Source organism: Pristis pectinata, chromosome 1 (genome assembly GCF_009764475.1).
Source record: "Pristis pectinata isolate sPriPec2 chromosome 1, sPriPec2.1.pri, whole genome shotgun sequence".
Taxonomy (NCBI): domain Eukaryota; kingdom Metazoa; phylum Chordata; class Chondrichthyes; order Rhinopristiformes; family Pristidae; genus Pristis; species Pristis pectinata.
In genome coordinates this window covers 28,860,199-28,884,051 of record NC_067405.1, presented here as the reverse complement: position 1 = coordinate 28,884,051, position 23,853 = coordinate 28,860,199, and the positions used below count along the sequence as shown (strand labels likewise).

Genomic DNA, 23,853 nt, shown 5'->3' with positions numbered 1-23,853 from the left:
AATCTGTTGGAATTCTTTGAGGAAGTAATAGGCAGGACAGACAAAGGAGGGTCAATGGATGTTGTTTACTTGGATTTTCAGAAGGCCTTTGACAGGGTGTCGCACATGAGGCTGCTAAACAAGATAGGAGCCCATGGTATTCTAGGAAAGGTACAAGTGTGTGTACCTTTCCTCTTGTGTGCTGCATGCTGCACAATCTTGCAAAGCAAGGACAAGGGATAAGCAGCAAAGAGACTATGAGTCTGAGAGCCCTAAGGCAGATCCTGAAGAGCAACAGGAGCAGGAGGAAGACATGACTGTGCTCAGCATCCAGAGCTTCATCTCCTAGCTGGAGGGAAGCATTGTTGCGACTGGCTACAAGTTACTACCTGATGGATGCTCCTCCAAAGAAATCTGCAAAATTATAGTCCCCAATGCACTTCCTCTACATTCCAATTATTACCATCGACATGGTACATCAGTAGTCAGTCTGGGCAACTCAGATGACACACAAAAATCTCTCACATCCTGCTTTGCTGATCCACCTGCTTTGATTGTAACATGTGAATGAATGAATCATCACTCCATTTACTTAAATGGTTTTCTATAACATTTGAATTTTCTGATGAGTGGCACTTCACTTTAAGAACTCTATACATTTTTATCAAGATCACCACTCTCCTGGTGTAAGCAGCTGGGTATGACTTGTGAAAGCGTGGAATTTCTTTGGGAATCATTCCACTCTGCAGGAATTCCCATTACTTGCAGAGATTACTATGGACACCTCTTCTTTATGGTGGGTCTGGCAGGTGTGCTGGCGCACAAACCTACATTGTGAGCTGTTTCCTTCACCTTAAAGCACTTCTTTCCATAGCAGCCAAAGTGTGTATTGCTGCTATCTGGATGCCATGGAGTATGTGCTTTAAGGGCTAATATCCCTCTGTTTGCTGTGTAGAAACATGTTGGGAGATGCATAGGATTTAGTAAGGTGCCAATGGGAATTTTCAAGTGATTCTGAATGTAAAACAACCCTGACACAATTTCACACTGGTTAAGCTAAGTTTTATAGAGGGGTTTTGATTAAGTAATGAGGTAACCTGTTTCCTCTGGATGGTGAGTTCCATAAGGGGAAGGTTTTGGACAATGTTATATTCTGAGAGTTGTTGGGACATGGAATTTTGTACAGGAAACGATGGAAGTAGAATCCATTTTTAGCCTTTGAAAGAAAAGAAATATATTAATAAACCAATAATTAATGAGAAACGACAATATCTTTAAATATGATTTGCTGTATAGTATCTCTCAAGTATTGTAAAATTCTATACTAAAACATTTTTTTCTCAGCAACAAATGTAAGCAGGATTCATCAGATCACCCCTAAATATATACGTGAGGGCTCAATAATAAAGGACCATAAGTAAAAGATATAATGCAGCAATTTCATTAGCAACCTTTTCATAAACAGCTAAAGTTCTGTTTGAGAATTAGCAATTGGCAGAATTTATGCTGCCATACAGATTGTGGATACGTTTGGTTAGAACTATATGGTCAAATCAAGGGGAAGTGCCAGCACAAGTTGGCTGAGGTGAGCAATTTTGGGCCCCGTATCTAGGGAAGGATGTGCTGGCCCTAGAGAGGGTCCAGGGTCCAGAGGAGGTTTACAAGAATGATTCCAGGAATGAAAGGTTTAACATGTGAGGAGTATTTGATGTCTCTGATATCTCTGAGCCTGTACTTGATGGAGTTCAGAAGGATTGGGGGGGGGGGGGGGGGGGGGGGTGGGTGATCTCATTGAAACCTACTGGATACTGAAAGGCCTGGATAGAATGGATGTGGAGAGGATGTTTCTATTAGTATGAGAGTCTAGGATCAGAGGGCACAGGCTTAGAATAAAAGGACATCTCTTGAAAACTGAGATGAGGAAGAATTTCTTCAGCCAGTGAGTGGTGAATCTGTGGAATTCATTGCCACGGAGGGCTGTAGGTTCTTGATTGATAAGGGGGTTAAAGGTTATGGGGAGATGGTGGGAGAACGGGATGAAAAAGTCAGCCATGATTGAATGGCAGAGCAGACCCATTGGGCCAAACTCCTATATCTTATGAACTTGTGGGTGAATGTGTTGTAACTTTTGTTCATGTCTATTTACATTGAGGTAAAGGGAACTTATCAAAGCACACCAAATACAGCAGAAATGTTTTCAACATAATTAAGATTTTAAGTTTCTTGAGCATATGTTATTTTCTGTATGTAGGTAATATATGTACTATTTTTCAGAGCAATTTTGGAATGTTTAATTGGTATCTTAGCCATGTTCTAATTTATATCTGTATGAATGAGATAACAGGGCATATGTTTTCTCTCAGGTTCTTCACTATTTAGTTGGCTTGAAACCTGCAGATTTGACTAGACATTTACTGCCTTGTATCTTGCATGCAGCACTGCTGAAGGTTAAAGAAGAAGGTGAATACAGATTTATAAAATTCTATGACATTATATGAATATGTGTAGTTGCTTGTAATTGGAAAACAAAATACAGAATTCCATCGATTTTTGATCTAATGAGTTAACTGATTATCTTAATGAGCTGTTTACTGTTAACGTAACAGAACTTAGTATGTTGCTTTATCTTTGTGCTTTCAGTTTTAATGGTCCTATTATTGTTTTCCACCTTTAACAGAATCTATAGAAGATATCCCATCTGTAAGGAAATTAATTCAGCAGATCATTACTCATGCTAGCAAACTATTAAGATATTCAAACCCTGACATAAAAAAATTGGAAGTAAGTTTTGTTGATTCTCTCTTAAACTATTTACAAATGGGTAAAATTGAGAAACATAACTATATCCTATACTTTTTAGGAAATAATTAGTCAAATAACAGCTTCAGAAACTATTATTGCAAGATCTCGATCACTCCAAGCCAAATTTGGAATTAAGAAATGCGAAAAGGAAGATGAACGTGAGGAATTGGAAAGGTAAATGATGTGTTAATTTGGTTTATTTCCCAATTAGTAACTGATAATTTGATGTAATTTACTTGTCATCTTGGTTGATTTGATAATTCACAGATGGGCAGTGAATATTCTTGTGTGGTTTATGAGAGTAAACTAGATAAATGGAAAGATTAATTTTAAAAAGGCATTTACCATCACGTAAATATACTGAGAATTGATATGATCATGTAAGTACAGGATATTGCATTCCTTGGGTTTATTTTTCACGGTTGGTGGCACAGTAGAGCAGGAGATAGTGCCGTTACCTCCCAGTACCGAGGACCCAGGTTCGAGTGCTGAATGTGTGGAATTTGCATGTCCTCCCTGTGACTATGAATTTCCTCCCACATTCCAAAGACATGTTGATAAATTAATTGTCTAAATTAGACGTAGTCAAGGTAAGTGGCAAAAGACTCAAAGGGAGTTAATGGACATGTGAAAGGGATATTGGGTTGCAAGGAAGGAAGAGGAGGAATGGGATTGTTCTGCTGGGAATCAACATGGACTTGGTTAGCTAATTGATACCCTCCTCTATCAAAGCTCAAAGCTATCAAGTTAACTCCTTAAACTTTTCAACATTTGTTTTCCTTTCTTTGCCTTTTAAGATCTTCCTTATAACACAGACCACATGGCCTAGTGTGAAATTTTCATTCATAACACCTCTGAAAATGAAAGATGGCCTTATAAATACAACTTGTTGTAAATTGTACTTACCCATAAGGAGTGCTTTAGATAGAATTTCCTGTCAGAAAGTAGTTGTAAAAAAAATGTTGGAACGTGTGATGCAGGTATATGAGGAGTATTTGCATGACCAGACACGGTGCTTCTCTATCTTCCCTTGATTCCATGGGCATTTATCTTCCTGGTCAATCTTTTACATGGGACAATGGCGAAGTCTTGCTCAAATCCACGTAGACTGTATCAAATGGGCAAACCCCATCAACTCTCCTAGTTAATTGCTCAGACCATTTAGATATAACTGTCTCTTATCAAATTTATGTTGACTATTTTTGATTAATGTGTGCATCTACAGGTGTTGATATGTTGTCCCTCATTTTTTTCCAACTACTTGCCCACAAATGGATCACCTAAAGTTACTCAGTCAATCCCTTTCTCCTTTGCTTTTAAAAGAACAATACCATATTAGCAGTCCTTCACCACTATATCTATAGGCAGAATATTAGAAAATAATGGCCAGAATCTGTGTTGTTTCCTCCTTTGCTTCTTTTAGGAGCCTTAGGTATATTTTGTTCAGTCTGGCAATTCATCTACTATTAATATTAGACCATTAATGTATTGTTACGAACCAGCAACAAAAGAAACACTGAGTCATGATTCAGTGTTTAAAAACTTTATTAATCACTACTTATGATAATACGAAAAATAAAAGTAAGAATGTTAGTATGTTAGAATTCAAAAATGTTAAACCTTGAACATTAACCCCACAACTAAACTCTTCGTGTGTGTGTGTGGCAAAGTCCCAAACTCCAAGTCCAGGAATGGTTCTTAAAGTTCAGTTCCACAAGCCATAAGGTGAAACATGAGCAAAGGCTTCTTCAACAACCACCGTTGACTGAAGATAAGACGTAGATGTAGAGAACATAGGGAGTGTTATGGACTCAGTGAAAGTCCCTTTAAGATAGAGAGTGTGTGTGTATGTGTGTGTGGGGCGTGCTTACGTCAATAGAAGATAAAGGACGTAATGACGTTGTTGGAGAAGAAGAAGAAGAAGGAGAGAGAGAGAGAGAAGGGAGAGAGACACCAGCCTGCTTGTTTTCTCTAAAGAGGGATGAGAAACAATAACTGTGTTTGCCACTGAAATCCATGTATGGAAGTTGGAAGTAATCCGGTGGAGTTCACTTTGTTGCTGACCTGTAGAAGGAAACAGGTATTTGTATGTGGACGACCACGGTTCGGATGCTTTTCGGGGTGAGGAAGTCACTACCGAGTAAACACTGAAGTGTCATTTGGGTTCCATCGTGGAACATTTGGATTTCGTATGTACTCTCTCTCTATGTTTTTCTACATCTACATCTTATCTTCAGACAACGGTGGTTGTTGAAGAAGCCCTTGCTCATGTTTCACCTTATGGCTTGCGGAACTGAACTTTAAGAACCATTCAGGAACTGGGAGTTTTGGACTTTGTCACACACACACACGAAGAGTTTAGTTTTGGGGTTAACGTTCGAGGTTTAACATTCTTGAATTCTAACATACTAACATTTTTACTTTTATTCTACGTATCATCATAAGTAGTGATTAATAAAATAGTTTTTAACACTAAATCATGCTCAGTGTGTTTCTTTTGTTGCTGGTTTGTGACAGGAGAGTAATTACAAAATCCAAATGTTCCACGATGGAACCCAAACAACACCTCAGTGTTTACTCGGTAGTGACTTCCTCACCCTGAAAAGCATCCGAATCGTGGTCGTCCACACAAATACCTGTTTCCTTCTACAGGTCAGCAACAAAGTGAACTCCACCGGATTACTTCCAATTTCCATACATGGATTTCAGTGGCAGACAGTTATTGTTTCTCATCCATTGACAGAGAAACTAGCAGGCTGGTGTCTCTCTCCCTTTTCTCTCCCTCTCTCTCTCTTCGACACCTCTTAAACAACGTCATTCCGTCCTTTATCTTCTATTGATGTAAGCACGCCACAAACACACACACACTCTCTATCTTAAAGGGACTTACATCGAGTCCGTAACAGTATCTCCACTGTTCATCATTTCCATTATTTCAAAATGTGAATTCTAGATATGACATTATTATTATCCAGGTGGGGTTTATTATAACATCAGGAAATAAGTTTCAGTATTTTCTATAGTACTGTTTTAATTTATCGACGGGTTTGAAGTAGCAGCATCCTCGTAGAGTTTTGATTTTAATATTGAAATTAGGATTTCACAATTTTGTTTAGAACATGTATTGACTTTGTTAAAATGTTTATGATCTTTTGCCTCAGAAGTGTGATAATTAATGTAGGATTGATTGATTTGCCTGTTTGCTATCCCTATATACAAACTTAAAATTTAAAACAATATTTTTATTTCAAACATTTTGAGAAATGGTACTGTAGAAAGCACTTGAAACTTACTTGCAGATGAAATTATGCCCCCCTTCCATACTTGATGGGCTTATGCAGTTATCTTTGCAAGTTTATAATGAAACTGAAATGTTTTATGTGCTGTTAGACATTCAAAAGCCTAACGTGATAGGAAACTTTGATTCACCATCTTAATATTTTGTTAGGTTTGTGAGCTGTCTTTTAGAACAGCCAGAAGTACCTGTTAATGGAGCAAGACGAGGGCCTACAGGGAACGTTATTTACAAACTATTTGTTAATGCACAGAGGGTAAGAATAAACTGTGAAATTACGTACCTGAATTTGATCCTGAAATGTTTTAATGAATGATCTTTTTACAAATGGGACAAAGCATATTAAAGAAATGGAATACTGAATTTTTAAAACCACATTCTTTTATTAATAAAAGCACATTAGCTGACTTTTGAAAGCATCTTTGTAACTTAGTGGAAGGGAGAGTCACATTTATGTTGCAAGAGAAATAGTTGGGTGTTGCATTTAATTTTTCCAGTAATGTTCTGTGCAGTAGTCCTTGGACGAGATCACTTGAGATGCTCAGCATCTTAAAAAAAATGTCAGGTACCCATTTTGACCTGTAACATGGCATACAGCAAGGTCAAATGATCTTTCACCCTATATGTCAATTGCTCTTTCAAGTCAGTGAGGTAACTTTTTAGAGGGATCAATTTCCCTCTTTAGAAATTATTTTTCAGCAAGAAATAGCTGGTTGAATACTGACATTAAAAGAACAATCAGTCATGTGAAATTGTTAATATTCATTATTTGTAAAGAGCTGTACAGGCATGTTGAACAAAAATAGTCTCACAAATTTATTGGACATTCTGCCCTGAGTTAAATGGTCAGTAATTTCATTTAATACAAAGATTCTCAGTTGAAAGGAACAAAATCCCTTTACTTCTGGAAAGGAGCAGAATGTAATCCACATGGTTAGTTGATCAACTGACTGCTGCATGTCAGACTTTGTGTAGATTAAGAATTGAAGCAAATATTCTGCAATTGTCTTCGGATGCTGGTCTTTTGGAAATAAGTACTAGATCCAGTATTGTTGCTATTTCTACTTTTCATTGCTAGTGTTCCTTTGTTCTCTATTCCTTGTATGTTTGGAGAACAAAATCAACATGTATGACCCAGTGAATAAAAATATACATGGATGGTAAAGTGCATGTTCTGTATTTGAAACTACCAATACATTAGACAAGGAGAACCTTTTAAATGAACAAGTCTTAGAGTTCATGATTACAGTGCAAATGAGATCCAATGCCAGCAATAGAAATAAACTTCAAACAAAATAATGCTCAGTGATAAGTAGTAATGAAATCCACAAAGACAATGTATCGAGGTTAATCAGCACATTATTTTAGAGTTGACAAGATAAGCATGTTTTTCTTGCTGATCAACAGCCTGTTTATTTTAATGGGCTCCATTGTGTAATATAAAGAACTTGTATATGTACAATAGTCAGGGCCATTAAAGATGATATCCTAAATTTAGACAATTGCAATAATAATTAAAGGCAGTTCAGCAAATAACTTGTTAGTAAAGATGTGCATCCGAACAAGTTGTTGTGTTTTTATATAAATCTTAGGGTTTATTCCCCCTTTTCATTAATTTACAAAAAAACAGAAAGTAGTATATATTATCTTCATATGAAGGTACATGATATACTTGCATTGAATGAAGGTGGTATTTGTCCAAATATTCATTAATGTAAAATGTCATATAGTATGCTTATTTTGGAGAATTGACACCATAGTCCTTGGGAAAATGATGTACTGCTCAGAGCTTTTGTAATTTTGGCAGGTAAGTCCCCTTTGCTTTTGACTATGTGTATAATAACTGCTGGTGAATAGCACAAAATGATTTTCTTTACATAAGCTATCAATTGTTTGTTCAAAAAATATATTTCTTTTAAGAATTGTTTGACCCCTTAACCATCTGATTCGATTTTTCCTTTCATCATTGATTTTCTCCTAATGCTACTTGTCTTTCACCCCTTCTCAAGCTATCTGAATCTACTGAAGAGGTAACAACCAACCCTTCTCCTCCAGCACCCTTCATGTCATGCCTCATGTAGATGCACATTTTTATTTAGGAGAATGCATAAATGGCAGCCATATAGCATTTGTTCCATTTTGGTTTCTCTGATTTCTATTTAGTTAATTTTTTTTGTTAATATGACCCATCTGCTTTAATAGATCAGAACATTCAGATAATATTTATAATTATGGAAATTATTTTTCCCCCTAGTTTTAAATACTATTGAAATGGAAGCACTCGTATTGTAATTCAGTTACATATTTTTCCATTGGCTTTCATAATGCTCACTCATTTGAATTTGTTTAAAATCTTCCTTCAAACTACATTTGGAAAAAATTACATTTTAAAAACTGCAAATCTGGCATTGTAGCCTGGTACCTTCTCCAAAGATATTATAGAAACTTTTTTTTAAAACCCAGGGCCTCCTGAACAATAATAAATATGTAAATTTATCAACATCAATTTTAGCATCTACATGTTTGGCTAATTTCATTTCCAGCTGCCACATGAAATTCCATACCTACAATCTTGCTTTGAGTTTCTTTTTCTAAAATAACACTATAGTTTTCAGTGCTAGTACATGAGTTTTAACCATTGATCAGACTCTTATGATTGGTGTGTTTTAAAGAAAAAATAAAAATCTCTTATTTCCAAGGCCACAACTCTGACTCCGATTGATGATGAACCTGGAAAGCCATGCTCTTCTGATGAGCGCAAATCAAGTTTAGGAGCAGCATCAGAATTTCCTCTGCCAACCGGACGTGAAATAATGCTTCGGACCACTGTACCTCGCCCTGCACCATACTCCAAATCTTTACCACAACGCATGTACTGTGTTTTGTTAAAAGATGAATTCCGTCTAGCTGGTGCATTTTCATCTGACACATCGTTCTTCTAATATAATTGATAATTTAACTAATTAAAATATGATCATTTACTAATACTTTGGTGTCATTCCTACATTTTACACACTTTAGTAAATGAACATGTTTTAGCTGAAACTGCTAAATATCTCAAAGTTGATCCAATGCTACTAATGCTTCATAAATAGTATGCATGCATATATGCAAACTAGCAGTGATTCTAGTAAGAGATATCACGTTTGAAAGAATTTGGCAAAAGCAGAAACAATATACACAAACACTATTTAAAAATAAAAATAGCAGTATAGTTATGAAATTGATCAAATGTACAATGTTACATGTGAAATGGAACGGTATTGTGCATTGGATACGTTTGATAGTCTGCTGCGTGCAGGATAATACTTATTACAGCCCTGGAAGCATTTGGAATGGTCACAAAAGATCCCTGCCTATACCGTGTACTCAAGATTATAATAAGTTTTCTGATGTAGGTGCTTTTGAAGGATTTTATTGCATCAATAAATCATACAAATCACTCTACAGTATTCTTGTGAACTGGTGAAAATTTGGTTGAAAGGAAGCTCAGCAATTAATAGCAAAAATGTTATTTTGGATATTTACAGACATTGCCTCTGCAGGGTGGAATTACTTGGTTATTTTAATTTACAATAACAATATGCATTTTTCAACAATTGAACAGCCACAGAGCCAAAGTTGAGGCTTAGACCACCTCGAGTTTGATGAAGCAATAATCCTCTGTCTGCATCCACAAAAACACCTAAATGATGAAGGTAAACTGCAGGTAATTTTTGGCCTATTCAAAGTCTGTTTATCAAGCTCCAGTCACAATGTAATTGATATCCAATGGGGCATTGAGGCAATGAATGTCCTTCACTTCCACTAATTCCTGTGCAAAGGATGATTAGAGACAAATCCTGATTAGATAGACTTTAGCAAAGATAGGATGTAGATAGATGGTTTGTTACAGTTGCAGGAAGGGTGTGACATGAACTCAAGTCACTAACTGGTGAGGGATGTATCAGTGAGTGATAGTAGCAATGCCAAGGAGTCAGAGCAGGGTAGGCGGGAAGAAAGTTCCAGCCTGGGATACATCTTATCTGGGAGGCCAGAGATGAAAGTTGCCAGATTTCTGAAAGAAATTTTCTCATGTCACTGAAAAATGTGGTACCCTGACTCAAGGGCAGCAGTGATAAGACAGGTAATTAGAGTTCAGTGAGTCTAATACAAGTGATAGTGAAATTAATGCAAGACTCGAAGGGAAAGGATTAATCAAGGATTGCTAGCACAGTTTGATTAACTTGATTTAAATTTTCAAAGAGTTAAATGTGTGTCAATGTGTGATTGACGTACTCTGTGTGGACTTCAGTAAGGTTTTGACAAGGTTCCACATGAGAGACCAGTTCAAAGGTCAGAACCTACGGGATCCAGAGCAATTTGGCAAATTGGATCTGAAATTGACTTAGTGGTAAGAGGCACAGGATTATTTTTGCAATTGGCAGCCTGTGACCAGTGTTGGGATCCTTGCTGTTTGTTACATACGTCAGCAATCTGGACCTGCATGTTGGAAGTATAATTGGTAAGTTTGTAGATGAAACAAAAAATGGTGATGATGTTGACTGTGACGAGGGTAATCTTTGGCTAAAGAATGGTATTGACGAGTTGGTATGCCAGATGTAATTTAATCCTGAAAAATTTGTGGTGGTGCATTTTGGGAGGACTGATGACAGGAGTTTGGGAATTACTAAAGAACATATCCAAAAATCCCTGAAGTCAGCAGCACAAGGAGATAAGGTGGTTAAGAAAGCACATGGTCTATTTGCCTTCAGTAGTGGAAGCATAGAATACAAGAGCTGGCAGGTTGACGTGCAATTACATAAAAATAGTTTGGCCACAGTTGGAGTACTGCATGCGATTCTAGTCACCACATTATAAGAAAGACATCAGAGAGGGTGCGAAGGACATTCACCAGGATTTTGCCTGGGATGGAAGTGTTTCAACACAGGTTAGGCTGGGTTTGTTTTTCTTGGAGCAACAAGTCTGAGGAGCACCAGGCATTACAAGGGATATAGATAGGGTAGATAGTGAGAAACTTTTCCCCAGAGCAGAGATGTCTCTAACCAGAGGGTGCAGATTTATGATGAGTAGGAGAATTAAAGGAAATCTGAGATTTTTCACCCAAAGGACTGGATGAAATCTCAAACACACACTGGGTAAAGGGATGGTGGAGATAGGTACTCTCACCACATTTTTAGTAGTATGAGATGAGCACTTAAAAAGCCAAGGCATAGAAGGCTCTGGGGTGAGTGCTGGAAAATGGGATTAGTATGGGAAATTTTACAGCACGGAAATAGGCCCTGCGGCCCAATTCGTCCACGCCAACCATGTTGCCTACCTAGGCTAGTCCCATTTGCCTGTGTTTGGCCCATATCCCTCTAAATCTTTCCTACCCATGTACCTGTACACGCATCTATTACTTGCCACATTCTGGTGTAAATCTAGTGAAAAAAAGCTTCCCCTTTTCTGATGTTGGTTGATAACAGGGATACATTCAAAGGGATCTCTGCTGTTCAGCAGCTGTGATCAAACTGATTGTTCAAAAGATTTTAATGATCAATTGAAGGAAGTATTCCAAACATTTAATCTTCAAAGGCTGATCAGAAGCACAGCATGGCACTTTGAATTTATAAACAGTGAAGGTTCCTTTATTCATTCATGTGTCCCATATTTTAACTATGAAGGGACCATTTAAACTTCATATTTTACATTTCTGCAAATGCAACAGCTACAGTGTAAACAGTTAACCAACTCTTACCATCAAGACCCACACATACACAATGGTCAATAATGAAGATAAATTGTCAGAGGGAAAATAACAGACTACACCTGACAAAATATAAAAACTGAAAAGCTCTATAAAAGGAAAGGTGGATATTCAATATGAAAGAGAAAAACATGCTTCCTGGTGTGGTTAACCTATTGAACTGTATTGTGCCAAATATGCCTGTTTTTCTAGATTAGAGAACAGTAATACAGGAAGTCCCCAACTTACGAACTGACCTTCGTGGTCGGTTTGTAAGCGGGCCTGGCCCCTGATCCTACCACGGCGGCGGTACACCTTCTTTGGGCCCAACTCCGGGCCAAGTGCGCATATATAGCCGGGGAACCCTGGGCCAAGTGCGTATGTGTGGCTAGGGCCATGTGCTGCTGCGATCCCCGGCCCAAGTGCGCATTCGCGGACACTGTTCCGAGTTACATACAAAATCGGGTTATGAACAGTCTCAGAAACAGAACTTGTTCGTAATCCGGGGACTTCCTGTACAACAGAATGTGATAGCCATGGATATGTTTTTATTGTACATTGAAAATCTAAATTGTAAAGTGACAAGCAGGCAAACACACATTCCATATTTATTAGCACTAAAATCTTATTGCAAACCATTCAAATAATGTGATGTTTCAACCCCTTAATTTACATTTATACTTATTCTTTACTTCTTTGTAAAAAAATTTCTGATGTCTGACCCATATTTCAAAGCTTCTGTCAGCCTCTTTGCCTGGCTTCTTTCCTTAGCTTGTTTTGCAGTTCGCTGCAGAATAAATTTTAAAATTTATTGTTAGTTTGAGTTAAACAGATCTATGCTCACAAGATTTGTTTTTCTATTTTACTGTAGTAAGCTGTACCTACTTTTGTACCTAATGCCTCTTGCAAGAAAGGCCAACATTTCATTTCCTTTATAATTATTTACAGTAACTGCATTCTGACTCTGCTGGTCATAGTCAAGAACTGGTGGGACTGCTGGTGTTCATATGTCACTGAACACCAGTAGTCCCACCATTAAAATAAAATTCTGCATTTGTTTTTCCTACCAAAATGGGAAATCTCACTTTCCTCATCACTATTTTCCTGCCATCTTTTAGACAAAGCAGTTAATCTGTCTATATTCCTTTGCAGCCTCCTCAAACTTGTATCGTCAGCAGAATTAGATAAACTTGGTCATTTCATTCAAGCCAGTAATATAACTTGATGAGTCTTCAGCAATAATCCCTATGGCATCCCGCATGTTACTATTTGTCAACTTGAAAATGGCCCATTTATTCCCGGACTGCCCTGTCAATTAATCAGTCTTCTATCCAGGCCAATATCCCTCAATCTCATTAGCATAAATCTTGTGGGGTAACCCTTTATGTGACACCTTATCAAATCCCTTTTGGAAATACAAATTTGCTACATCTGCTTGTTCCCCACCGCTATGAAATCAGCTAATGCAATTTACCTTTCATAAAACTGATGGCTCTGCTGAATCATATTATCATCTTCTAGATATCCTGTTGCTAACTTCCCTAATAATGGATGCTGGTGCAAATTTTCACTCAGCTTATAGTAGTGGTTATTAATTCCAAATAATAATCTGGTTTTAAAAACTCAGTCAACAGATAAAAATGATAACTGTGCAAACAAAGTCACACATGCTCTCTGGATTGACTATTATCAAGGAATAGATAATACATGAGAACATGCAAATTTGTATGGAAGCATAATTCCCTCAATTAATGAATATGGGAACGTGAAGTTGACTGCACAAAATAATTTTTATATTTTACAATTACTAATTTGCACAATCATTTATGGTTTTGTGCTATGGTTCACCAACTAGAATCTAGGTTGTACTTCCCAAATCTAAAGCCACAGACAGAGGAAGTTTGCATCTCGTCGGCCAATAACAGTCACTAATGCAAACCAATTCCAATTGGTAGGGCACAGCAAAAACTACAAGTTGGCAATTCAGAGGGCCTATAAAAGGAATTACCAAGAAGAGTGTGCTAAATGATAGTGGAAAAGTTGTGGAAATGGGTTAATGATTTCACTATTGTCAATCATGCCTTCGGCTGACATGGCCCTATATTCTGGAATTCCTTCCCAAAATTTTGGTTTATTTCTTTCTTCCATTAAGATGCTTCTTTGACAAACTTGTTCATCTACCTTAACATTTTTAATGGCTCTCTATCATTATTTTTTGTGACATTGTTCCTTGTACAAAATGATGATGTTTCTTTTATTATTTCTTACATAAAAGTGTATTGCTGAAAAGTGTTATATTCTATCACTTAGGCAACCTCAACAGTGAGGAGCATAACATCTCAATGTCAATTATGTGTTTACATGGTTGAGTAGTTAAAACAGCTGTAATACCAGCTTAAATTACTTTAAGAGAAGATCTAATTACCTTCACTTATGTAAAAAAAAATTAACAATGTTGCCGGGAGATCCCTGAAGATTTTCCTGCTCCTGGCCTGTACTCAGCAGAAACTGCATATGCAATGCTGGTGGTTCTGCTGAGGCTGCAGGCTCAGATGCAAGTTTTTTGGCTATTATCTAGCATTTAAGATCCAGTTAATAAAAACTTTAATAATCATTCTGAGTGGGACCAAAGGCAACCATCATTGCATTATAGATCTCAAACAAAACAATCTAATTGGTTTGATCATTACATAATGGCATCACTGCAGTAGAAATCTAAGGTAGATTGTTCAGGTGAAGTGTGGATCAGTCATGGTCTACTGATTGTGTTTGCCACTATAGTTGCCTGGGAAAAAATACTTGGCCATACAAATTCCCCAACAACTATGCAAGTCTTTATAATTTTATAGTCTTAGACATTACAAAACTCAAGTATGTTTAAACTAAACAAGAAGTTCAATTAATAAATTGACATTTCCAATGCAAATATCACCGAGTATCAAAATACTCCTTTAATAAGTATTTTATCTGTTTTCCACAGTATATTACCCTGCAATACAATTAGCTTTTCAGTTTATGGATGACTGTTATTACATAAGCAATTGGTGTTGCAATGAGGCTTGTTACTTGTTAATATTTTTCCTGTGGTATCCTATGGCTAGATGCAGAAATTGTTGATACCCAAGTATAATAGTACTGCAGACTTGCTGCTTACAATGCCCTGTGCCCTCATGTTGATACCAAGTAGAAGACATCACAGAAAGGCAAAGCTAAAAGGACCCCATTTTTCCAGACCACAAGATGAAGTATTGCATTTTTCCTTTAACTCACCCAAATCCATTATTGCTTTCATCAAACACAGCAGAGACAAAAACAAAATGGCCAGATTTAAAAGTACAATGTGATAAAATTATGCTATGCCAGCCATTAGAATATTTCAATACTTGTTTACTAACCTCTTTATGACAGACTGTACAGAGGGTCTGTAGGTTTTCAAGGGAGCACTGTCCTCCTCCACCATATACAGGTGTGATGTGATCTACTTGCCAAAATTGGCCCTCTGTTGGATTTGAAATCATTTCATTCAACTGAAACCAAAAAAATACCAGAAATGAAAATTCACAGCTTTTAAATGAAATTTTAGTGATACCATAACAGGTATTTTAAGTATTAGTTTGCATGTTTCAAACAAAATTACTACAAATTGGAGGAAGGGAATTCAATAAAATTTGCTTAGATGCAGTTGTGGTGTGAGAATTCTCATTTATTCCTGTACAAGTTGCTGCCATGGAAACTGGGTCATGATTCAAGTGCAGACTACACAGAGAAAATATCTGGATCAGTAAAAGGTATGTTATGAGAATCATTCCTAAACCCATGAAACTTGGCCTGCTGGCACGATTTCTAAGATAATTAGGCAGAAATCAGTAGCACGGGAACTTGCTAAATTCACAGCTGACAATGCAGAAATTGCATTAAATCAAGAACAGTGTCTTTATTTCCATCTCTTCCCCCCCCCCCCCCCAAAGAAACCAGGTTCAGAGCTAAATTAAATTTTGACAAATTAACTATTCCGTCCAGCCTCACTAGTCTCTCTTTCAATTGTCTGCTATCCTCTCCTACTTATGCAGGCTGGTTTTGTAAATGTGGGAATACATGCAATGTGATGACATAAGGTTCCTCTCCAAGTTATAGGTCATTCATACATGGCTTTACAGTGTTGTTCCTTTGAAGGTCAAAACCTACAGTTCTTTATCTGATGATATTACAATAACTGCAGTGGACAATCACCACCTTCTAAAGGCAACTAGGAGTCACTGTAACCTGCAAAATACTTCTTACAAAGAGAAAAACCAGGAACAAAAGAGGATGTCTCAGAATCATCTGTCCGTGACAAAACTATGTGAACAAAGGCTCTTCTAATCAATACATAAAAAAATGTTTTCACTATATTAAGAGGAGAAAAATTGAAGAGTCATACATCATTTTACCAATGTACTGACAATTAATATATTAACAGATTAGATTTTGCACTATCCCTGCACACTGAACCATGCAACAGAATTTGATTATCTTTCGAATGTGATTTCAAATACCATGCAAACACTCAATTCCATTCCCAATGCCTCAGAAAATGAAGCAGCTCATGCCTGCATACAGCCAGACCAGACAATATTCAGGCTGATAAGTGACATGAATTATTTGTGCCACAAAAGTGCCAGGCAACGGACACTCCAGCAAAAAAAATCTAACCATCGATCCTAATATTTAATGGCATTACCATCACTGAACCCCCACCGCCAATATCCTTGTGGTCACCATTGACCAGAAACAAATTAACCCAGCCACAAGAAAGCTGTAGATTCTCCTGCACTGAGTAATTTGCTTTCCAATTCCCTGAAGTCCTTTGTACCATTCACGTGGCATGTTAGGAGTGTGATGAAGTAATTTCCACTTGCCTGGATGAGTGCAGCTCCAAAAACACACAACATTTTCTTGGACAAAGCAGCCCCCTTGATTAGTAATGCAGCCTTGGTAATTATTCACTCCCACCACCACTGACTCACTCTGGTTAAAGTGTGCGCCATCCATGACGTGCACTGCAGTTACCCATCTAGGCCAATTAAATGTACCTCCCAGACCTAAGACTTCCACTATCAAGAACCAAGTTAAAGGAGCACTACTACCTACAGGTTCCCTTCGAAGTCATTTACCATCTTAACTTGAAAATATTTCGCTCTTCCTTCTTTGTTGTTGGATATATATCCTGGAACTTCCTACTCAACAAAGGATGGGAGTACCTTTAGCAGAAGGACAGTAGGGGTTGAAGGTGGCAGCTCAAGGTCACCTTCTGAAGGGCAATTAGGGATGGACAATAATTTTAACCTTCCCAGTGATAATCTCAGTTTGCAAATGGATATGAAAACAAAAGATTGAAAGATAGGTTACCTTGGTATGGGGGAAGTTCAACTGAAGCAAAATTACCGAGTGTTCATATAATGAAATCTAAAAAAATTGTTTTGCACTCCTACATTAAAATTCTGGAGTAAGACTGCAGGCTACCGGTAGACAAGGCAAATGACCTACATATAGAGCATTCCAAAATAGTTTGCTTCATTCTCTAATACTGTAGTAAATACTGACACTACACAGATTTTTTTGAAAAAGTAATAGATAATAAAAGCATATTTTACTTTAAAAATAAAAATGATCATCTTGAAGATTAATTTAAATCTTGTGCAACTGTAGGATATCAAGCAGCAAAAGGCCACATTTGAACACTGATAAGATGTGAAAAAATTATTATAAACATCTGGGATGTGGTCGTGACATTTTCAGTTTTAGGACACTTTCTGCTCTATTTGCCAATTCAGACAATGCCTTCTTTGACTCTAATAAAGAAGCATCTAATTCCTGATGCATACAATGACAGTCTTCTGTAGTAATTATCGTCCATTCCTGGAAGCAACTTTCAAAAGGACTTTTAATAATTCTTGAACTGCTTGCTGACCTAAACAATATGAATTAGTTCATTTGCACCTGCTGAATACACAAGGGGCAGTCACTTAACAAATATAAGAAACAAAGGAATACTATAATACATTGTGATGCTTGGAAAAATTTGAGGATTGCAAATGAATACTTATTGAGTTAATCAGAAATTAATTTAAATTAATCACAAAACTCTGAACAACTGCTCCTTCCAAATAATTTGTGGTCCCACGTAATAAAGGACAGGCATCTTTTTAAGCAAGGCTGATAAAGAACCTTAAAATAATACTAGTTTTGTTAGGTTGTGTGGTTGCAATTTGTCAAAGACGAACTAAGATGCTGTGATATTATTAAACTATCTAAAAATTGCAAGATCACAATAGGCCAAAATACTTTATAGACTTAGCTCCACATAACATAAACAAGAAAGGAATAAAAGCCAAAACATGATTTTTTTTCTTCCCACCATGCTTCCAAGTTTTCTAATTTACTCCCATTGATGTTGTAACACATATTAAACTTTCTTTTCCACTTACCTGATCTAGTGGAAGCTGTGATAGCCAGGTATTTTCAAGCAGTGCTTTCCGATGGGTTTTTGCGGTATCTCGAACACTAAGGTACAATTGCTGAGCATTCAGCTCACAGTGCTGGCAGATTCCTCGCTCAGCTTCAAATACTTTTGATCTCATGTAACCCCGATTAGATCGAACCAAAAAGTCTTCCTGGCATTTTTGGGAGCAAAATCGTGTATCCCAAGCTGTAGATTCATGATGCTTGCTGACCTGGATTGTTGGCTGCTGACAACCAAGGCAAAGTGGGTTTCCGTCTTTGTTCACAGCTTGTACATAGCCAATTTCTGGAGATATGTCAGATTCTTCATTAGTTAATGGTAATAGAGAAGTATTCTTGTCGATATTACTTGCAATGCTTCCATTTGTTTGACTGAAAGTGCAAATACAACATACTTTTTATTTGACCATTAGAGATCACACTACATTGTTAAATACTGCACCCTCTTTGTAAATCTGACTATTCTACCAATTATTAATTTAACCTTTATAAAACTTATCTCTATTGCATGTCTGGCTCTATCATCTATTTTCATGTCTTTTTAGCAAAGATGCTACCTTTACGGACTTTATTCAATATGGACTTTCATTTACACTTGACTGTTAACACTAGAAAGGTTCTAAAGTCGTTACACAAGTTAAAAATGTTTTGTCCACCTTCAAAAAAAATACAGCCACACAATCTTTTGATTTGGTAGTCTTACTTGCTACTAGTTTAGAATCTAAACCTGTGACACTGTGTCAAGGATCACAGCACATCTTTGTCTCAAGGGTGATTGTTGGGAATGGATTAAAATATTTCATAATTGAATATGAGAAAACTGGTGGATGAATTTCTGCATAAGAAGTCATCTTTAGGGTGAACAAAGTAAACCTACTTATGGATCAGTAACATCAAAATAATTATTGCAAAGACAAATGAAGCTCAAAACTGAATCCTTCTGCAATTATTATGTAGTGGACAGAAAGTAGATATAAATTTCAGATTTTTAAAATCAGGACAGCGAGATAGTTAAGTAGACAAAAGCTTTATACGAGGCCATTATTTTATCCACAATTTTGTCATTAGATGGTAGTTACGGTGAGTTAAAAATGTCACCTTATTCAATTACTTCATTAGAAATATCAAATCGAAACAGAGTTTATTTGTATATTGCAGTTCTTTTTAAGCCATTTAAAATAAAGTTACTTGCTTGCAAGTTGCTTGATTTTTTTCTTCAATTGTGACTATTACCCAAGATTATATTAACTACTAAACAGGAAACCATTGAAACATACTTGTTTAAACTTTCCTTAATGGTTTGATTGGAAGATTTGATTCTATTTTTGACATGGGATGTTGTTTCTCTTGCTACAACTCTTGTACTTCCTCCTTCTCCGTGCGCCTTACTCAGAGACTGAAGAGCGACATCTTCTTTTGTTATATATCTAAATGAAAGAAATTTATAATTCCCAATGATAGTTTTTTTTATTATTGGTAAACAAGTTAAACAGAAACATTTAAGAAGAACTTAAGTATGAGTAACAAACTGGTCTGTATGCATGGTGCACATTTTTGTCCATATTTCTATTTATAATTTTTTTAAGATAGAGTCATACAGCATGGAAACAGGCCCTTCGGCCCAACGAGTCCATGCTGACCACGGTACCCACCCATCTAGTCCCAATTTTCTGCATTCGGCACATATCCCTCCAAGCCCCGCCCCTGCATGTACCTATCCAAGTGCTTCTTAAATGATACTATTGTACCTGCCTCAATCACTTCCTCTGGCAGCTTGTTCCATACACTCACCACCCTCTGCGTGAAAAAGTTGACCCTCAGGTCTTTTTAAAATCTTTCTCCTCTCACTCTAAATCTATGCCCCCTATTTTTGGACTCCCCTACCTTGGGGCAAGGACTGCTACCATCCACCTTACCTATGCCCCTCATGATTTTATAAACCTCTATAAGATTACCCTTCATTATCCTCCGTGTCCTATGTCCCAAGGAATAAAGACCTAGCCTGGCCAACCTCTCCTTATGACTCAGGCCCTCTAGTCCTGGCAACATCCTCGTAAATCTTTTCTGCACTCTTTCCAGTTTAACTACGTCTTTCCTATAATAGGGTGACCAAAACTGTACACAGTACTCCAAGTACGGCCTCACCAACAACTTATAAACTGCAACATAAGGTTGCAACTCCTATAATTAATGCCCCGACTGATGAAGGCCAGCATGCTAAAACACCTTTTTCACCACCCTGTCTACCTGTGACACTGCTTTCAACGAACTACGCACTTATACTCCTAGGGCCCTCTGTTCCATTACACTCCGTAGTGCCCTACCATTCACTGTACAAGTCCTACGCTGGTTTGACTTTCCAAAATGCATCACCTCACACTTATCTATATTGAAGTCCATCTGCCGCTCCTCGTCCCACTTCCCTAAGTGATCAAGATCCCCCTGTAATCTATGACAACCTTCTTCGCTATCAACAACACCTCCTAATTTCATGTCATCAGCAAACTTACTGATCAAGCCTTGTGCATTTGCATCCAAATCATTTACATAAATAACAAATAACAAGGGTCTCATCGCTGACCCCTACGGCACACCACTAGTCACTGGCCTCTGAGAAACAACCTTCAACCACCACTCTCTGCTTTCCTACCTCCAATCCAATATTAAACACAAAAAGTGGATGGAAATTTTAAAAGAATCTAAAGACAACATTCTTGCTGAGAGTTCAACAGTAAAATTCTCTTCTGAAAGAAGCTCACTGAAAAAGGACTAAAATTTTAATTAATCTCAAACAAGATGTGCCACAAAAGAAAACAAAAAGGTACCAGAATATGGAAGATGCAGTCTAAAATAAATGGTGGCTCACAATATTACGATCATTCCAATGAAGTCTTACCTTTTTGTGCAACTTTGTCTACGTTGGCCTTTCATGATAGTTTCCACTTCAAGAATAGGACTGGAAAAAAGGTGGCCACTCTTCCTAATTATTCTTTGTTTCATGGCAGATAAACTTTGCCATTCACGTACAAATCGCAGAAGCTGAAAATTGGGGGAGCATAAAGAATTAAGGAAACATTTTTTTCTAAACAGGTGCAAATAAAAAGAAGACATACTGACAAACACGACTACAGGCACACCCAGGTTTTGTAACATTCTATGTGCAAGTTCAGTGCAAAATAAAATATTCTCATTGGCGCAATTTCTTTTTACAGATACATACAGGTAAGTGGGAACTACCTGTAAAAATGAGGGTAGGGCATGTGGCTACCTTTCATGCTGCAGTCTGGCTAAGTGTATTGGAGCAATTTCAACGTTTGCTGCTGCAATTAAACCCAAAATATGGTAGAACATATTGTGTGACCACACTGGAGAACAAACTTGATATAATAGAACAAGCAAACTTTGATATGGCTAAACCCAGAGCAATAAAGGATAAGGAATGGATTAAAAAACACATGAAAGTGTTGGCACCAATGAACTCTCCTGGGCCATAATGAGCTGCTTAGTCTCATTATGACCCAGTTGAAGGCTAAAAGTCTTTCTGAAGACTTGAAAACTGAGAAGGGTGAAACAGAGGAAACCTTTATGGTGAGTCAAGGGTGGTTTCATTGGTTTAAGGAATTTGTGTGATGCAAAAATGAGTGGTCACTCTGCTTGTGTTGATGAGGAGGAAGCAAAAGTGTGGGCTGAAATTGTTCATGCGGGAGTTTAGTTGCCTCAGCAAATGTTTACATGTAATCAGACTGGATAATTTTGGAAGAAAATATCAGATCACATATACGCTGATATACTGATTTCTCCTCCTTATGTGTGATATACAAGGATATTTATCACACATAAAGGGGAGAAATCTGTGCTTGGATTTCAAGTGACCAAAGACCATCTAAATCTCTTATTGGGGGAGAATGCAGCTGGGATCTGCTCGTTGAGACCCTCATGAATCTACCATGCTAAAAAACCTTGGGCACTGAAAGGGATTAGTAACTGTTCTCACCCCATTGCGTGAATGTCTGACCCAAGAGCTGGGTTATTATCTTTGTATTTGAGGCCTGGTTTTGATATCACCCAACCTTTCAGTTGAAGGAATACCCCTCAAGTTAAAGGAATACCCTTCAAAATCCTGCTGATTCTTGATAATTCCCCTGGCACGCTGCATATTTGGATGGTTATCACCAAATGTTAATGTTGCAAACACGTCACCAAACACAACCCCGATGTTGCAACCAATGGATCAAAGGGTTACTGTAACTTTCAACTAACATCATCAATGCAGGGTGCTTCCTCAAGCAATTTATACTACAGAAGGGGAGTATAGGAAGACTTCGAAGTAATTTTGTGTGGGGCACTACATCCACAATTACACTGCAGTGTCCTGGGCAGAGGTCAAATCAATAAATATTAATAGGATTAAAAAAAAGCTTCAGATACTGGAAACCCAACATAAAAACAGAAAATACTGGAAAGACTCAGCAGGTCAGGCAGCATCAGTGGAAAGATAAATAGTTAACATTTCAGGTCGTAGACCCTTTGTCTGACTTTATCTTTCTGCAAATGTGAATGGGATGTGGAATAAAGTGTGCACAGTTTCAAAAGCTTCATGGGAACAATTGGTGAAATGGCCAATAAGGTTTTGGTGGAAGTTAATGATGTCAAAATGTTGCTGGAATCCCACTCACACGAGTTGATGAACCAGGATTTAATGGAGTTGAAAACTCAAAAGGGGGTCGAGGAAACCCAATGAGATGATTCACCCAAGGCTGAACTGCCAAAAAGGTTCACAGTGAAAGAATTGGCCAAGGCAATAAGCATTCTCTTACTCCAATGTGTTAAAAATGAAACCCAACACAACTGTTTTTGCAAAGGTCAGCAGGATCATCCAAGACAGGATCTCTTGCTACAAGGCCATCTATAATGAAAAAAAAAGGCGGCTGTGCAGTCTTCACTGTACAAGTTTATAATGGACCAGCACTATCACCTTCAGCAGCACCAACACAACCATTCCCAGCCTCATCTTTGTCTTCCTCTTCATCTGATTAATTAGCTAATGTCTTACCACCACTACTCCCACCCCACCTCCCCCTGCTTTGTATAAGCAAGCCAACAATAGGAATTGAGATATGGGAAGTTAATACTAAATTATTTTCAAATCAATGTTTTGTTCATTTCTAATGAGTCCATTCAATCTACAACATTTTTTTCCATTTTACTGCAGAATACAGTGCATTTATACAGTACATAGAATAGGGTGGGAACTCAGGTCCAAAGTACAAAATAAAATCGTAAATGTGCATATGGTTCCAATGAAATCCAACAAGTAAAATTTGCCTGACAGAACAGCTTCTGTCAGTGCACTCTTATGTAGACTGAGGTGTTTATTTTGTTTTGCTATTTCTAAGACATCAGGTTTTGTTTGATGCAGTTTAACAAAACATTTACATACTTTTAAATTAATTTGAGAAATACTGCACTTTGGATAGGCTGAAAGTTATATGGTTAAAATTCTGGCACAATTGAGGTATATAACATTATCCCTACAATTAATTCTTGG

At 37.3% G+C, this 23,853-nt stretch overlaps 2 protein-coding genes across 8 annotated transcripts in view; one reads left to right on the top strand and one right to left on the bottom strand.

The window, feature by feature from the left end:
* Positions 1–9,518, top strand: part of rab3gap1 (RAB3 GTPase activating protein subunit 1) — a 57,006-nt gene extending 47,488 nt beyond the window's left edge. For 2 of the 3 annotated variants that reach the window (XM_052028515.1, XM_052028506.1), the window contains exons 20-25: positions 2,343–2,439; positions 2,657–2,760; positions 2,840–2,955; positions 6,230–6,332; positions 8,086–8,106; positions 8,776–9,518. In XM_052028515.1, coding sequence (XP_051884475.1) covers positions 2,343–2,439; positions 2,657–2,760; positions 2,840–2,955; positions 6,230–6,332; positions 8,086–8,106; positions 8,776–9,018 — 684 coding nt within the window. In that variant the 3' untranslated portion in view covers positions 9,019–9,518. The remainder of the gene's footprint in view (positions 1–2,342; positions 2,440–2,656; positions 2,761–2,839; positions 2,956–6,229; positions 6,333–8,085; positions 8,107–8,775) is intronic. The other variant, XM_052028523.1, reaches the window with a different exon arrangement.
* A 117-nt stretch (positions 9,519–9,635) lies between these two features.
* Positions 9,636–23,853, bottom strand: part of zranb3 (zinc finger, RAN-binding domain containing 3) — a 102,874-nt gene continuing 88,656 nt past the window's right edge. For 4 of the 5 annotated variants that reach the window (XM_052028316.1, XM_052028325.1, XM_052028336.1 and 1 more), the window contains exons 18-22: positions 21,202–21,344; positions 19,583–19,732; positions 18,272–18,677; positions 15,200–15,331; positions 9,636–12,591 (exon numbers count right to left, since the gene is read on the bottom strand). In XM_052028316.1, coding sequence (XP_051884276.1) covers positions 12,493–12,591; positions 15,200–15,331; positions 18,272–18,677; positions 19,583–19,732; positions 21,202–21,344 — 930 coding nt within the window. In that variant the 3' untranslated portion in view covers positions 9,636–12,492. Of the gene's footprint in view, positions 12,592–15,199; positions 15,332–18,271; positions 18,678–19,582; positions 19,733–21,201; positions 21,345–23,853 lie in introns of those variants that run through there. The other variant, XM_052028353.1, reaches the window with a different exon arrangement.